General features: G+C 37.7%; 3 protein-coding genes across 3 annotated transcripts in view; 2 read left to right on the top strand and 1 right to left on the bottom strand.

Moving 5' to 3' along the window:
• The window catches only part of LOC134664996 (CD63 antigen-like), a 101,423-nt gene that overhangs the window by 16,858 nt on the left and 68,989 nt on the right, over positions 1-15,576 (top strand). The window lies entirely within an intron of this gene.
• Positions 199-6,680, top strand: LOC134664964 (RING-type E3 ubiquitin-protein ligase PPIL2). The gene is made up of 9 exons (XM_063521695.1): positions 199-351; positions 425-644; positions 1,048-1,357; positions 1,688-1,812; positions 2,318-2,462; positions 3,642-3,790; positions 4,662-4,813; positions 5,878-6,067; positions 6,449-6,680. The coding sequence occupies exons 1-9, from the start codon at positions 320-322 to the stop codon at positions 6,671-6,673; spliced, it is 1,548 nt and encodes a 515-aa protein (XP_063377765.1). The 5' UTR covers positions 199-319; the 3' UTR covers positions 6,674-6,680.
• Positions 6,960-8,576, bottom strand: LOC134665004 (protein lin-7 homolog C). Its single transcript, XM_063521768.1, has one exon. It carries the CDS (start codon positions 8,455-8,457, stop codon positions 7,861-7,863), a length of 597 nt encoding a protein of 198 aa, XP_063377838.1. The 5' UTR covers positions 8,458-8,576; the 3' UTR covers positions 6,960-7,860.

The raw sequence follows: 15,576 nt of genomic DNA, 5'->3' as shown, positions 1-15,576 counted from the left end.
ACTTAAACAAACTTAGTGTAAATCCATAGACTAGATAGAATTTAACTGTCAATGTCAAATTGACAAGTAAACAGCTCGAGATGTGAATGAAAATTTATTAATTTTCTATTAAATTTTTTAATAATATGTTATGCAAAAGGCGACGTTATGGACCACATAATAAAATTCATTCTTTGAAACTGAAGATATTTATAAGTTTTAAGTTTATTTTCATATCCAGATTCATATTCGTGTGGTATTGTTGTTACCAATACTGAATTTTATAATTTACTTCAAATATTAAGTTATTTATATACATTTTAACTGAAAACCAATCAAAATGGGTAAAAGACAGCACCAAAAGGATAAAATGTATGTATCAATCTATACACCTGCAACATTTCGATTAAGTTACATTCTTTTTAAAATTAAATGTTGTTTCCAGGTACTTAACGTACACAGAATGGACAACTCTGTACGGGGGCAAGCGCTCAGGCACGGCTGTGGAAGAAGACACGTCGTTCAAGAGGCTCCCGTTCGACCACTGCTGCCTGTGCTTGCAGCCGTTCGAAGACCCATACTGCGACGCTGACGGCAATGTGTTCGAGCTCCAAGCATTCCTGGAGTTTGTAAAAAAATTTAAAATCAACCCAGTTACGGGGAAGGTATGTATTTCTACTCATTCATATGTAGATAAAGATAGTTTATTATTCAAGTAGGCATATTACAGTGCGCTTATGAACATCAATTAAAGATACACCAGCTCCAACCCTACACCTCTTCCTCGAGCTGATTTAAATCCCCCCTCAATTGGAGACCAGGACAGGAATATGCAATGCGAGCGATGTAAGGTGATGGCAACAAACTCAGCAGAACAGATCTTTAAACATCTGTGACCACGAAGACATTGTGTAATGTGTGCAAAATTAACCTCTTTGGATACAAAGTTTCACTGCCATCTGCATCGTAATGTTGAAAAAATGAAATAGCTCTGTAATTTATGACATTAATACATCTATTAGTGTAAATTCTTCTTATAATTTCAACAATTATACATTTATTTTCCAGAAAGCAGATGTTAAGTCTTTGATCAAATTAAACTTCTTTAAAAATGCACAAGATGATTACCATTGCCCAGTTTTGTTCAAGAACTTCACTAAGAATTCACATATTGTGGCAATCAGGGCTACGGGAAATGTGTTCTCATATGAGGCTGTGGAACAACTCAATATCAAGGGAAAGAACTGGAAGGATTTGGTCAATGACACACCATTTGTCCGAGCTGACATAATAACTATACAGGATCCGAGTCATCTCGGCAAATTCAATATATCAACCTTTCATCATGTGAAGAATAATCTTAGAGTTGAGACAGAAGGTAAGCTTTATTTATTTTCTATAAAAAAAGGTAATGTAAAGTAAAATTAAATAAAGGTCAGTCACCTTAATATGGAGTTCAATGGGATGCACATACACCCCTCCAGTTTTCAGGATCCAGAAAATAAGGTATAATTCAATGATACATTTGCACCTTCCTGAATGTTAGTTTGCCTACTTGTTAGTTTTCACATTATGTTTTAAACTGTTAAAATAAACAAAAAATGTAGGGTTTTAAAACACTACAAGTATATAAATTATGTATATGATAGTAGATTCAACCAAGTTTTTATTTGTTTACTAAGTAAGAAATTATTTTATTGTATTCCAGAGGAGATTGCACTGAGAAAGGATCCACATGCAAGACTCAAGTCTGTGTCAGCCGAGACTAAAGACATTCTTAATGAGCTGGAAAGAGATTATAAAGCTCCTGAAGTGAAGGAAACTAAAAAGGAGGTATGTGTATTTCTTGAAATAATCTTCTTTTTTTTACATTTCTTAAACTTGTTTGTGGGAAGTTGAAGTTGAAAATGTCAGTTGCTTTCGTAAAAACCAGTAGGCTTAGCACAGGAGCTCCGCGATAGTATCTCACCCTCTAGATAGACTACCCGTCCCTCTCCGATTAATACAGTTAAAAAAAGAGTAGTCGGGGGGAAAATCTATCTTGCGGGCAAGATTCTGTCGCGGCACTCCTGTGCTAAGCATACAGTGCCTGTTCTACATAATTCTTGGATTTAAGTTGCTAAAAGCAAACTTGAGACTCATTTAGACATAGACATAGACATCATGAAACCACGAAAGCACTGACATTGAGGCCATATCACAGTTTAAAAAGTAACAATGACGACGATAGCGACGTATGCAGCTCGGTAGCGCGCGACCCCCCCTTCACCCCTCGTCGAATAATTGTATACACTATGGCTATACGATGCAACAACTTATAAATTTGGAATTGTTTCAGGTAGCAGACAAGTTCAATGCAGCTCACTACTCCACCGGCATGGTGGCAGCTAGCTTCACATCCACCGCGATGGCGCCCGAGACCGTGCACGAGGCGGCCATCATTGCTGCTGACGACGTCAAGTACGATAGGGTCAAGAAGAAAGGTATGTTCAACTTCAGGAGGCAGACAAGTTCAATGATCACTACTCCACCGGCATGGTGGCAGCTAGCTTCACATCCACCGCGATGGCGCCTGAGACCGTGCACGAGGCGGCCATCATTGCTGCCGACGACGTCAAGTACGATAGTGTCAAGAAAAAAGGTATGCTCATTCAGGAGGCAGACAAGTTCAATGATCACTACTCCACCGGCATGGTGGCAGCTAGCTTCACATCCACCGCGATGGCGCCCGAGACCGTGCACGAGGCGGCCATCATTGCTGCTGACGACGTCAAGTACGATAGGGTCAAGAAGAAAGGTATGTTCAACTTCAGGAGACAGACAAGTTCAATGATCACTACTCCACCGGCATGGTGGCAGCTAGCTTCACATCCACCGCGATGGCGCCTGAGACCGTGCACGAGGCGGCCATCATTGCTGCCGACGACGTCAAGTACGATAGTGTCAAGAAAAAAGGTATGCTCATTCAGGAGGCAGACAAGTTCAATGATCACTACTCCACCGGCATGGTGGCAGCTAGCTTCACATCCACCGCGATGGCGCCTGAGACCGTGCACGAGGCGGCCATCATTGCTGCCGACGACGTCAAGTACGATAGGGTCAAGAAGAAAGGTATGTCTAGTTTAGTATAGGGATGTTTCCTGTACTTAAAATAAATTATTTCAAACGGTGCACGAAATAAAGCATCAGATAATTATTAGAAAAACATAGATAACAGCTATTTTTAAACACAATTTATATTTAATAAATCGGATTGAAATATAAAAAGTAGGTGAGTTTACCGTGACGTCACTACATTTGTTTTCATATAAATTATAAATTCCATAGTGGCAAATCGTTTTGACAGTTCTAAAAAAGAAGCTGATTTGACTAGTAGGAATGTAGCCTATTATTTATACTAAGACTCCACTGTCCATCTGTCTGTCACCAGGATGTATCTCATGAACCATGATAGGTAGACAGTTGAAATTTTCACAGATTATGTATTTCTGTTACCGCTATAACAACAAAAATAAATATTTAAGGGGGGCTCCCATATAACGATATTTTTATGCCGTTTTTTGCGTAATGGTAATAGCCGGTTTTATTGGTTTTTTTAAATTTAGCTGTATGACGATAGTAAGTGATCTTTGGCTTTATTTTAAATCAGAACCTTCCCTCAGGCTACGTCCGCCTGATAACCAACTACGGCCCGCTGAACTTCGAGCTGTACTGCGACGTCGTGCCGAAGGCCTGCGACAACTTTATAAAGCTCTGCAACAACGGCTACTACAACGGGACCAAATTCCACAGATCTATAAGGAACTTTATGGTGAGTTTTACTGTGATACAGTCACGCTCCGTGATTGTTAAGCCACTTAGGGTTCTAGCTATACTCTGTATCTTTAGGTAAAATTTCGGGTTGTTCTAACATATATTTGTTAACCAACCAAATACAAAAGCGCCTGGATCTGTCACTGAACGATCCGAATTTAACCTACATTATTTGATCATATAATGTTCTCAATTTTTCATCTACCCTCAAGTGGCTTAAGGTGCCATTTGAGAGTAGATTTTGTTTACTTTTATTTAAATACCTACCTAAAGATAGAGACTGTAAGTTGGACATTCCATAGCATAAGTATTGAACAACTAATTTAGCCCGGACCCTAATTGATAAATGAATAAATAAATTGTACAGTGGAGTGAGACATCTACTGTGGTAATTTTCACTCTCATCCATTAAAATAAAATATATCCATCAATTGAAGTAATTTCATAAATGATGGGGACACACGTCAAAATGCTGCATGTATCGTATCATCTCCATACCTACGAAAGCGAGTAGGTGCCTACTATTCTGAACAGTGGCGGATTTGCAGTCTTTGCCGCCCTAGGCCCCAGGCCCAATAGCCGCCCCTTTCTAGGCACCCATAATATTGACTACATTTTGAGTTATTTCTTGTTACCATCAGCGAATTTTTTGTCACAATTTGCCGCCCCTAAATATCTTGCCGCCCTAGGCTCGGGCCTACTGTGCCTTAGGGCAAATCCGCCACTGATTCTGAATTTGGTATTGAAAAAGACTGCCAAGCCTACACTACGATTACGATGTTGTAAGTTACAGTAAATATAATTCGCTCAACAGTGACAGTTAGTAATTTACTTACCTACATATTTAAAATATACACTTTTTACTCTAGATCCAAGGTGGCGATCCAACCGGCACGGGTCTCGGCGGCGAGTCAATTTGGAAGAAGCCCTTTGAAGATGAAATCAGACCGAACCTGTCCCACACGGGGCGCGGCGTGCTGGCCATGGCTAATTCGGGGCCCAATAGCAATGGATCACAGTTGTAAGTTTATATTATTTGGAGCCTGTCGTGTCCCAGTGCTGGGCAAAGGCATCCCCCCAATTTCTCCACAAATCTCTGTCAAGTGCTATGTCTGGCCACTCCTTTAAGAAGGAGTCTAGTTCATCCCGCCATCGCCGGCAGGGTTTGCCAGGTCCCCGATTTGAGTTTTCGGGCTCCCACTCCGAAGTGATTTTGCCCCACAACACATTCGGCATTCAGCAGACGTGACCAGCCCAGTCCCATTTTAGCTTGGCCGCCTTCCGAGCTACATCGACGATTTGGGTCTTGGAGCATAGCATGGTGTTCCGGACTCGATCCACCAATTAATAAGTTTATATTATTAGTACAATATCATTTCTCTTACTGGTTCATTCTCGAGTTCATCTTACCTTACCTTCCGAAAAGGAACTTATTGGCACTTCTTTCTTCAGAACATTGATACTTTGACTGCTAATTGACCTAATAGGCCCCGTACTATAGGGGGCAGCATATGATGCGAGGCGTAAATGTGTCGTTTATGCTTCCGATGTAGCCCACAAGATGGCAGAACCAGAACTATGCACAAGGAAACGTACCGACGAGAACGGTAGATGGTAGCACTTGTTTTGGCAATGTACATGCTATATGTGCGCGATTCAGGCCACAAGATGGCAGACCCTCCAACGCGCACGGTCCCTATTGTGCCAATATTATGATTCTATTTAAAAATATAATGATGCTAGCGCAAAGCTCAACACAGACAAAGTAAAAGATATTCCTATGTCTATGACACAGATGACGCTGTCAGAGAATTGGTTCGTAATAAATAAATAAAAACTTCCGAAATTCTTATTATGGAACTCCATATGTGGGTGTTGATGCTCACTCTCTTCGGCGATAGCTCCTTTTTGAGAGGCTTGCACCAAACAGAGATGAGTGAAAAAAAGAGGGGGGAGGCCCCGGAGGCCTTTGCTCAGCAGTGGGACACTGGGCTCTTAATAAATAATAATTCTGTGGTATAAACTAGTACCAGTTTTTTATTTTTTTTCCTAAAGTTTCTAAATGTTGTTTTAAATGAATTCCAGCTTCATCACTTTCCGGTCGTGCAAACAGCTGGACGGCAAGCACACGATATTCGGCAAGCTGGTCGGCGGAGTGGACACTCTCAACACCATGGAGCAGATAGGAGTGGACAACAAGGACCGCCCCATACACGACATTGTTATTGAGGCTGCGCAGGTGTTCGTCGACCCGTTCGCTGAGGCTGAAGAACAAGTATGTTTCAGAAATTTGAAGAACTCTATAGTCAGAAAAAAAATTAGTCATTGGGTCATAGGTGTAGGAATCTTTAACCCCCCCCCCCCCCACTCCTCCTAGCCAGGAGCAAGGCCCTTGTCAGATAGCATTACAGTAGACACCAAATAAAATGAGCCTTTTGTTGAATACCTTTAACTAAGGGTGGTATTCCACCTGTCCAATGTCAGTGCGTCTCACTCTCTCATGAAAGTGAGAGAAAAATATGAGACGCAATACACATTAGACAAAGAAATTGGATAGGTAAAATACCACCCTAAGATATAAACATTAGGAGTTTACCTTTCTGGCTGATCTACTATGTGTATTACAGCAATTGTTTAATTTGTCTCTCTTTTTCAGCTTATGGAGGAGAGAGCAGCAGAATTAAAAAAGCAGGCGGAAGAAGCAGGCACGGGTGTGAAGCCCAAAAAGGCTTCTACGCAGCCTCTCAAAGTGTTTAGAACCGGAGTGGGCAAATACCTCAATCTAGAACCTTCCGGTAGTAAGGCTAGGCCTGATGAGACTCCAGCTAAGAAGCCTAAGAAAGAGGGAAATTATAAATTTGGTAGTTTTGATGCTTGGTAGATTATCTAATAAGGAAAGGGAATAATTACTCAAGTCCATGTTTCTAGATGGACTTGAGTAATTATTTCCTTTCCTTATTAGAAAATCTAAGTATAAGTAGGGTTTTATAACAGACTTCTAGAGCAAGAAAATTGTGTCTTGAAAGCATGGGCACCATTTTTATAATCATGGCACAAATTGCCGTGGATTTTAGCACTCTGTTATAAATATTATATCAATGACTAGATGACTCATGTTCTAAATTTTGTAACTTATAAGATGTAAATATTTGTAAAATAAAAACAAATTATGACTTTATTTTCCTTTTTTATTTCAGTAACTCATATACTTTAAACACAATTAAGTACCATTTCATAATATCAATATACATGACTTATAAATTGAGTAAATTGAAAATTATAAGTTAACTTGTAATAATATTCTTAACATCTAAAATAATACAATATGTGCATTCAATCTAATACAACTAACGAGTAAATGTTTTACAGTAAATTGAGTCAAATATATTTGGCATCAATGATACAAAACTATTAATGACTTATAAATAAGGCATATAATACTTTTCCTTTTTACATTTTCAACATATTCAATAACAGTTGGTTATAATATTTTTTTCTTTCAATACCAAGGATGCATACAAATGTAAAATGCATACTGAGCTGTACAATCAAAAAGCGTAACCAAAGGTGAAAGTTGTGATTACGGGTTTAAAAACATCATTTGACAAAGTCATATGCAATTTATGTCTGACCTTGTGAAAATTTTCACTTGATTAGTCCATCTCATAAAAGGGAAAAGACTGTGTCTTGTACCATCCACTCTATCCTGAGCATAGTCCTGTCAAACTATACCCATGGCAAACACTTCACAATGACAACCAACTGCTGGTTTCAATTAATAGAAGTAAATGCATCAATTTTAATATATTGTGGGGAAGCTCTAAGTGTCTCTCACTTATACATATTTACAGGGCAAACATCCAATATTGAACCATGATGCAAAGTGCATAAAATATTGCATGTAAAACTGTGCATGGCAGTCAATATGAAAATTAGGTAAAATATTAACAGATAAATAACATACTAAGACACTCATCAATAAGGATCCATTTTACCAAAACAAATTGTTCCAGTGCTCCTATAAATGATAATACATAGCTTGAACATCAAGCTTAGCTTGAGGATTTTTTAATTGTAGTTGGTTCGTCTGCGACCAGTCCTCTGCTTGTCAAATCTCATTTCCATTTCTTCCAGAACTTTGGGAGTGTACCTGACTACCAACTTTACAGAGCCAACAGCCTGCTTCAGTAGCTCTACAGCTTTCTCGTGGTTCTCACCTTCCACGGATACGCCGTTCACTGACAGCAGCTGGTCTCCCCTTTTCAGTCCTCCATGACGATCAGCAACGCCACCAGGGATGATTCTAGAGATGTAAATAGGGGAGTTTTGCTCCTTACCGCCCATTACGTTGAAACCTAAACCTTCCTCAGTTTTCGGAAGTTCTACAACTCTGGGATGAGCATGGCCTTCGGCGGCTGCGAACGCAGCCACGGTCGCCTTTGCAGTGGCTGAAGCTCTAATGTCAGCCGAGCCCTGGATATCTACAGTCTCGTAGACGTGCTCGTAAACTTCTCGAACGGCATTCAGGAAATCACTTTGCAACACCTTCTGCAAGGCAGCGAGTTTAGTAGCTGGCACTTCACCACTTTGTTGCAGCTTCTCGAGCAGCTCAATGGCTCTCTTTATGTCCCTGGCTAAGGTCAACTGCTCCCCCGTAGTGCTCATACTGTTTTATAAATGTAGTAGTGTTCACAAGTCAGGGATCTCGAAGAATTTATTTTATTTATTCAATCGATACAACTACGAAAGATGAGCAAGTGCGCACGTTCAGAAACTACATTTGAAAAATATGTATGAATGCCACACTTTGAAATAAATTAACTACATTTCGTTTCAAAATATAGTTGTTCAATAAATTTGTACTTACAAAAGGACTACATGTGAATAATTTTGTCAGCATCTATTACTGTATTATTGGAAAGTAAACATAAAAATGGCTTATAAAGACAAAATAAATCTAGAATTTGAACGTGCTAGGTGTGACAATGTAAGCTATTTGAGTCACGAGTTCATTTTTCATTGATTTAAGGCGATGAAATCAATGTTTCAAACAGCATGAGTTTACACTGACGGCTGACTGTCATTGATGACAAATCCAAACAATTCGCTATTTGCCATATTTAGGTTGTTATTTCTTGCACTTTCTTTGCAGTATTTTTAAGTATTATTCCGCCATATAATGTTTATTTTTGTTTACTAGTGGTGCCAAAACAAAAAGCTCAAGTTAAATAGTGATAGTGTGAAACATTTCTGGAAAACACCATGGATGATTTGGGTGAGTTAATTTGCTGTTATCATAACCTGTTTTACTTGCTCTGGTGCCTTAATGACGTGTTTTATTGCAAAATTCTTGGTTTCGAGTCTGCTAAATTTACGTTACAGCGCTAACTTTTTAGAAAGCCTCGATTTAAGACTGTTTCAACTTATTTTGGAGAAGCGACAATTTGTTCGTCTTGTTACATTTATCTTCGTACCTGGCTTCTATTAACTCCTCGAACACCTGTGTCAAAAATTTGCGACTGAATCAATAACCTTTCAACTGTTTATTACAGTCCGAATTGTCTGGGACGGATACGGAACAAGGCAGTTGAAGGGTTAAGGCCAATTTTCGGCATAAATAGAAATATTTATTTTCCCAAATAATGTTTACAGTATATAATCTTAATTCAAGAAAGTTATTAGCTCTAATAGTCGATTTTTATATTAAGATTATAAAATATCATTTTTAAACTTAAATTATGAATTATTCTCAATTGTGAGTCACTTCACATTCAGTTTATTTTCGTTTAGTATTGAATTAGTGAATCATGGTCATTCATCACGTTATTGCCAAGAAATTCAATGTTAGATTGATAGAAACTATTATTCATACAACAATTGTAAGCAAAACTTATGAATTGGTATTTTAGCATCTAGGGGCTGTCCATAAATTACGTCATCGATTTTTGACGATTTTCGACCCCCCCTCCCCTTATAATCATCCAAAAATCATGCTTCAAATGACCCCATTTCCTCCTACTTCATGCTACCGTCATCCAATGTCCAGACCCCCCCCCCCCTAATTTGAAATGACGTAATTTATGAATAGCCCCCTAGTTTAAGAATACGGTTTCTGCAGATTAATGAGGGAATGCCTTGCTTGTCCTAACATTACTTAATTATTTGTATTCTTTTAAATGGATTTTTTTTTCATTAAATACATATCTTTTTAAAGTACCAAATGTAATCTAGTTAAGGTTGCTTTTAAATCCATTATAAGAAATTAACGGAATTTAATTCTTTAAGAAAAAATTAAACATTTAATACACCAAAAATGCTGTAGTTGAAACAGGGATAATTTTAAAGGTTAACTAATATGGCCTTCAAATATTTAAATCATAAACAATTCCCCCTTTATTCATAAAACTTTACGAGCCTGATTTAGTTAAATTATATTTTATCCCTTTCTTACAAATGCATAAGGTAAAATGCCAGATAGATTTATTTAAAGAATAAAGAATAGAGACAAACAATTATTAGCTAATTGAGGCTTGTAGCGCGTTTATGAATAAGGGGGTTAAAGTTTATATCAATTTGTATAAATTATAAGCTTTAGAGATTTCAGTTAATAGGTGGGTCATTCTAAGTTAAGAGGTAATCGCTTGTATGAAGAAGTGGCACAACATAAATGTTAGTATTTTGATCTAATTATACAATATTTCTATTGAAACAACTCTTTTATAAATATGTGTAAGCTAATCAGTCATTTTTTTAATTTTTTACCATTTTAGAAGACACCAGGGGAAGGACCGTACTTTTTCTATGTAATAAAGAGAGAAGGGTCTCTCCCCTGATCTCTTTAAAAACATAAACAAAATCGAAATTTTGACCAGCCGTCTTAGAAATTCGAGCAAATTAAAGTGTAATGATTCATTTAAACAAGAATTCATACCTCCACTGTACATTTTGGAAAATTATGCGCCAGGGGAAAGACGCCAGGGGAGTGACTTTTTCATGTCAAATCAGATATAATTGTGCAAGTATTTATTGTAAATGATAAAATTAAAGTATTTATATAATCTATGCATAAACTATAGTAAATATACAAATACAATTAAGCATTTATATCAATAATTTTGAAATAAAACTGACCAGGGGAGATATCACTTTCATAAAACAACATTGTCAAGTATAGAGGTCAATGATCAAAATGACTGACAATCGGAACCAAAAGATGACTGTCGCAGGGTTGGTCGTTAGTATTGAATGAAATGCATTGCTATTGGGATTAAAATGGCAATAATTAAAGCTATAAACCCAATATTTTTACATTTACATAATGGCCAGGGTAGGAGACATAGAATCTGGGGGACAAAATTTAACATAAATATTTTTTATGAAAAAGAAAAGTTTAAAGGATTTTATTAATAACATTACAATCAATATTTGTTTTAATTTAAGAAGTATATCAAATTTAACGGATTTATGGGAAATACATCTGGATAAAGTTACTGATTTATTGAAAAACCTTCAAAGGGACAGGCCAGGGGAGGGGACTTTTGCATGTTTGAGGTGCAATTGTGACAAAATAGAATTAATTAATTAATTGAAATTGACTGTATATAGAGGAAATGCAATATTTTAAGGGAAATTACCATAACTTATTTAAATTGTTTAAGAAAAGTATGGATATTTATCATGGACACCGTTAATACCTCTTAACTTAGAATGACCCAGGTGCGAGTTCCTTTCATCCTATACTAAACTTTGCCTATAAATGGATTAATGGATGCTTCAACTACACCATTCACCGGATGGGTCACATGATTAGAATTAATCATGTTAGTAATTCAATCCCTACTGCTAGGTCTACTGCATGCATGCAGCTTGTTATAGCATTTAATTTATAACTTCACTCGGGGTTTAAAAAAAAGATAAAAAAATAGTTTATTCAAGCTGGTATATTAATTACAATGCGCTTATGAACGTCAAATAATGCTATACCGGCTCAAACAGATCCTGTGATACAAATCTATTGTATAGAATGGATTAGAGATGTGCCAATAGAAGAAAGTGTCCAAAAACTTCCTTTACTTTTTTATGAAATTTCCTGTCTGTAGAGTTCTTCATCTGCATACTTAATTTAGATTTTTGGTACATATACCCTACACTTAGTTGGCAGTACAGTTGTGACCGGAAACAGTCATATCGTCGGGTGACAAGCAAAAGTCACTAAGTACTATCAAAAAATTAAAGTAACAATGCACTTTATTACACTTGTAACACGGTTTATCGTCCAATAATTTCAATGGTGTTCGTTAGTGACTTTTGCTTGTCACCCGACGATATGGTTAATAGCAAGTTCATTTGTATGGAACTCTCCAAAGTAGGTCTAATAACCATTTTCACAGTGGAATCAAAAGATCCATAGCTCGCATAGTTTTGTCAAGCATGGAAAAGCAAGAAACTGCTTACAAATTTTATATTCACTAAAAAATAACAACTCTTGCATTATTCATTTTTCGAATCCTAACTAATATTCGCATTGCGACGCTGCACGCTGGCCATTTTCGTAACGCCGGACGCCCTCATCGTTTGATTAATGACGCCTATCCCAACACGCCAAACGTACCATCTCCAGGTAATCCTATACTGACATAAGACCTTTCATGAGGGTAGTAGGACGGTCCCGCCTTCTAATCGGGTAAACGCCTAACCTATAGACCGAGGGTACACAGACTATGTAAAGGTCGTTGCGACGATTAGCCTATTTCGTTTGAAGGGGCTTCGTTGTGTAGTGTAAAGCATTTTATGATACAAACAAGGGGTTGAAATTGCTGTAGAATGGAAATAGGTACCTACACCTACTTGTGTGGAAAGTAGGCGACCTTTTTCGTTCATGTTTTTGATTCACTACGAATCGAAAGGTGCCCTTAAAATCGAGTCGAATTCTGGTTTATGTCGTTTTGTGTCAATAAAGCCTTTGAATTGCATAAATTCTTGACCTAGTGCTATCTCACATTATGTAAATTTTAAAATTCAGCCATTCCTGTACCTTAATTGGACGGACTGAAATGAAATGGGTTAGCCGTTGACATAGGATATCAAGATACGGTTAACTAACGTTCCTAAAATATACGTCCTGAATTTAGAAAACTGTAACATTCCCAGTTTATAGCTGTCACTTAATGCCGCGCATTCTACACTGACAACGAACATCCCCGCATACCTATCTTTAGCTATACCACAGATCAACGTAACGTGCTTGCTATAACTACAGTAGGTCCAGTCTCTGTTGTCCTTCTTTTGGCGACCAAGTGGGAAACCAATAGAGTTGTGGAAGTTTATTCTTTGATGGCTCTATACTCTGTATCTTTAGGTACTTAAATAAAAAGAAAACAAATAATTTGTACATTTTCGGGTAGTTATAATATATATAATCAACCAAATACAAAACCACCCGGATCTGTCACTGAACGACCTGACTTCAACCTACATTATTTGATCATTTAATGTTTTCATCTACCCTCAAGTGGCTTAAGAAGCCATTTGAGTGTAGTTTTGGTTTACTCTTTTTTAAACACCTAAAGATACAGACTATAAATAAGGAATTCTCGTCGGCTATAATATTATTATAATCGGTTGTCAAGAAATCTGGCCTCTGGCCAGAGTTACTCAGGTTCGCGGCTGTTTCAATCGCATGTGCAAGTGCTGCTGCGGAGAGCGACAGATTCGACAGCCGCGGCAATTCAATCTCAACTCCTGGTCAAACTTGAGGACGCTAGCCGTGCAAGTGTCCCTACATTTATTGTTGTTATGTTTCCTGGCCAAGTTAATACATAATAGTCGAGACCTTACTAATACTTAGTCTGTTAGTATGAGACCTCTAATTGAAACTCAAAGACTTAAATGACACAATTGTCTATATTGAAAAACAAATTGCGCTTCCCTTCTGTAAGAACCAAGTGCTTTATGCCTTCAGTGACGGATAGTATCAATTCTCCCGTGTCGGACGAATAATTGATTGGTGCGTAACGAAACAGAGGGGCTACCGCGAAAACCGAAATTCGTAAATTGCGGGGATCTTTCTCTTTTACTCAAATGAAGGCGTAATTAGAGTGACAGAGAAAAATGCCCGCAATTTGCGAATTTCGGCTATCGCGGTAGCCGCTCAGTACAGAAATAGTTTAGGACGATAATGACTATGGTTGCATTGCAATGAATATCAGATCTCCTCGATTGAAAAATATCTATTTAAATTCGTGAGTTTTCTTGTTTGTTCCCTTGCGTTGTACCATCGCCCACACTGTATTTGTATGAGCTGTCCTTCTGTATGACCCAAATGTTTTGTGCTCTCAGTGACGGATAGCATTCTCCCGTGTATATTTAGCCGGACGGATAATTGATTGGTACGTAACGTAACAGTACAGGAATAGTTTAGGACGGTAATGACCATGGGTGCGTGCAATGGGTATTTTAATGTAGCCATTACGTCGTCATGGTTGTAACGGGTATTTTCTCAGGAGTTACATTTGAACCTTGTGTACGTACGGCGTGCAACTTTGAAACTTAAGGTCGCAAGCCGTGTCCGGCTCGTACTCATAAATATCTTGGAACTTATATATGAAATATAGTTCGATATTTACCGGTCGCTTCTGAAGGAAAACATCGTAAGAAAACCAGACTTATCCCAGAAATTAAAAGAGCTGCATAAATTACATAAACTTTAATAAACATAGGACTATAATTGCCATAAAAATGTTTTTTTTACCGTAAAAGGAACCTCAATGAAAGTTCAGAAGTCGACTTTGACCCACTCTGTTCACAATTCACAATACCTTGATCATATTAATTATTAGCTTTTTCCTGCGACTTTGCTCGCGTTATTGCCCTATGACCATCAACGAGTGTCATATCTAAACCCCATAATCTTAACGATGCGTATAGAATTCCCTTAGGCCATTATCACACCCAATGTCCACTTAACCCCGTTACCAAAAACGGCGTATCTTCTCAAGTAACCCAATGGACTTACGATGTTTTAAAATGGTAACATTAAGCCGTTAATCCCGGACACTCCCGTAGTTTCTAATCAAGTTAATTGTGTCGTTGTGCTTCGTTAGCTATGCGGTGTCGCAACGCAATGTTACGCGTGTGACACGCCTGGCTCATCCGCCCAGGACCAAGGGACTGTTACACAATTTGTGCCGGTGCAAGCAAAGGGCCTATTGTCGGTATTTAATAAGGCAGTATTGCCACCAAGATACCTAATAAAATAATAAAAATATATAAATAAAAATTCGTTTATTAAATAAAAAGAAAGAAGATAAAATTACACTAGGCTAGGCCTGTGTCGTGGTGACCGCTGTACAGAATTACCAAGTAAGTACATAAACTTTTGGGGTATCCTCTAAACTAAAGTGTCTTAGGTATATACATTGTTGTATGCGAAGATAAAAATATACATATGACCTTTACAAATTGACCTTATTATCAACCCACAATGTGGTAAATTTTCACAGATAATTACACATTTACAAACTTACAAGTACTTGATGGTAATAGTTATTTGCTGCAAGCGTTTCGTTTGTGTGGTTCAAAGGATCCTTAACTTAAACGTGTTGTGTGTTGTGTGTATCACAGAATAATATTACAGGATTTATTATAAACTAGCTATAGCGTGTGGCTTCGTTCGCTTAAAATTACTAAGTAGGCACCTACTATTATGTAGTATATTCTAAATACGAGTGAGATTTTTACCTAGTCATCCTGTTCTAAAAACCAACGGAACCAAGATGTGTTGAC

Source organism: Cydia fagiglandana, chromosome 6, assembly GCF_963556715.1.
Source record: "Cydia fagiglandana chromosome 6, ilCydFagi1.1, whole genome shotgun sequence".
Taxonomy (NCBI): Eukaryota; Metazoa; Arthropoda; class Insecta; order Lepidoptera; family Tortricidae; genus Cydia; species Cydia fagiglandana.
The sequence above is the reverse complement of the archived record's forward strand: the minus strand, read 5'-3'. Positions and strand labels throughout refer to the sequence as shown.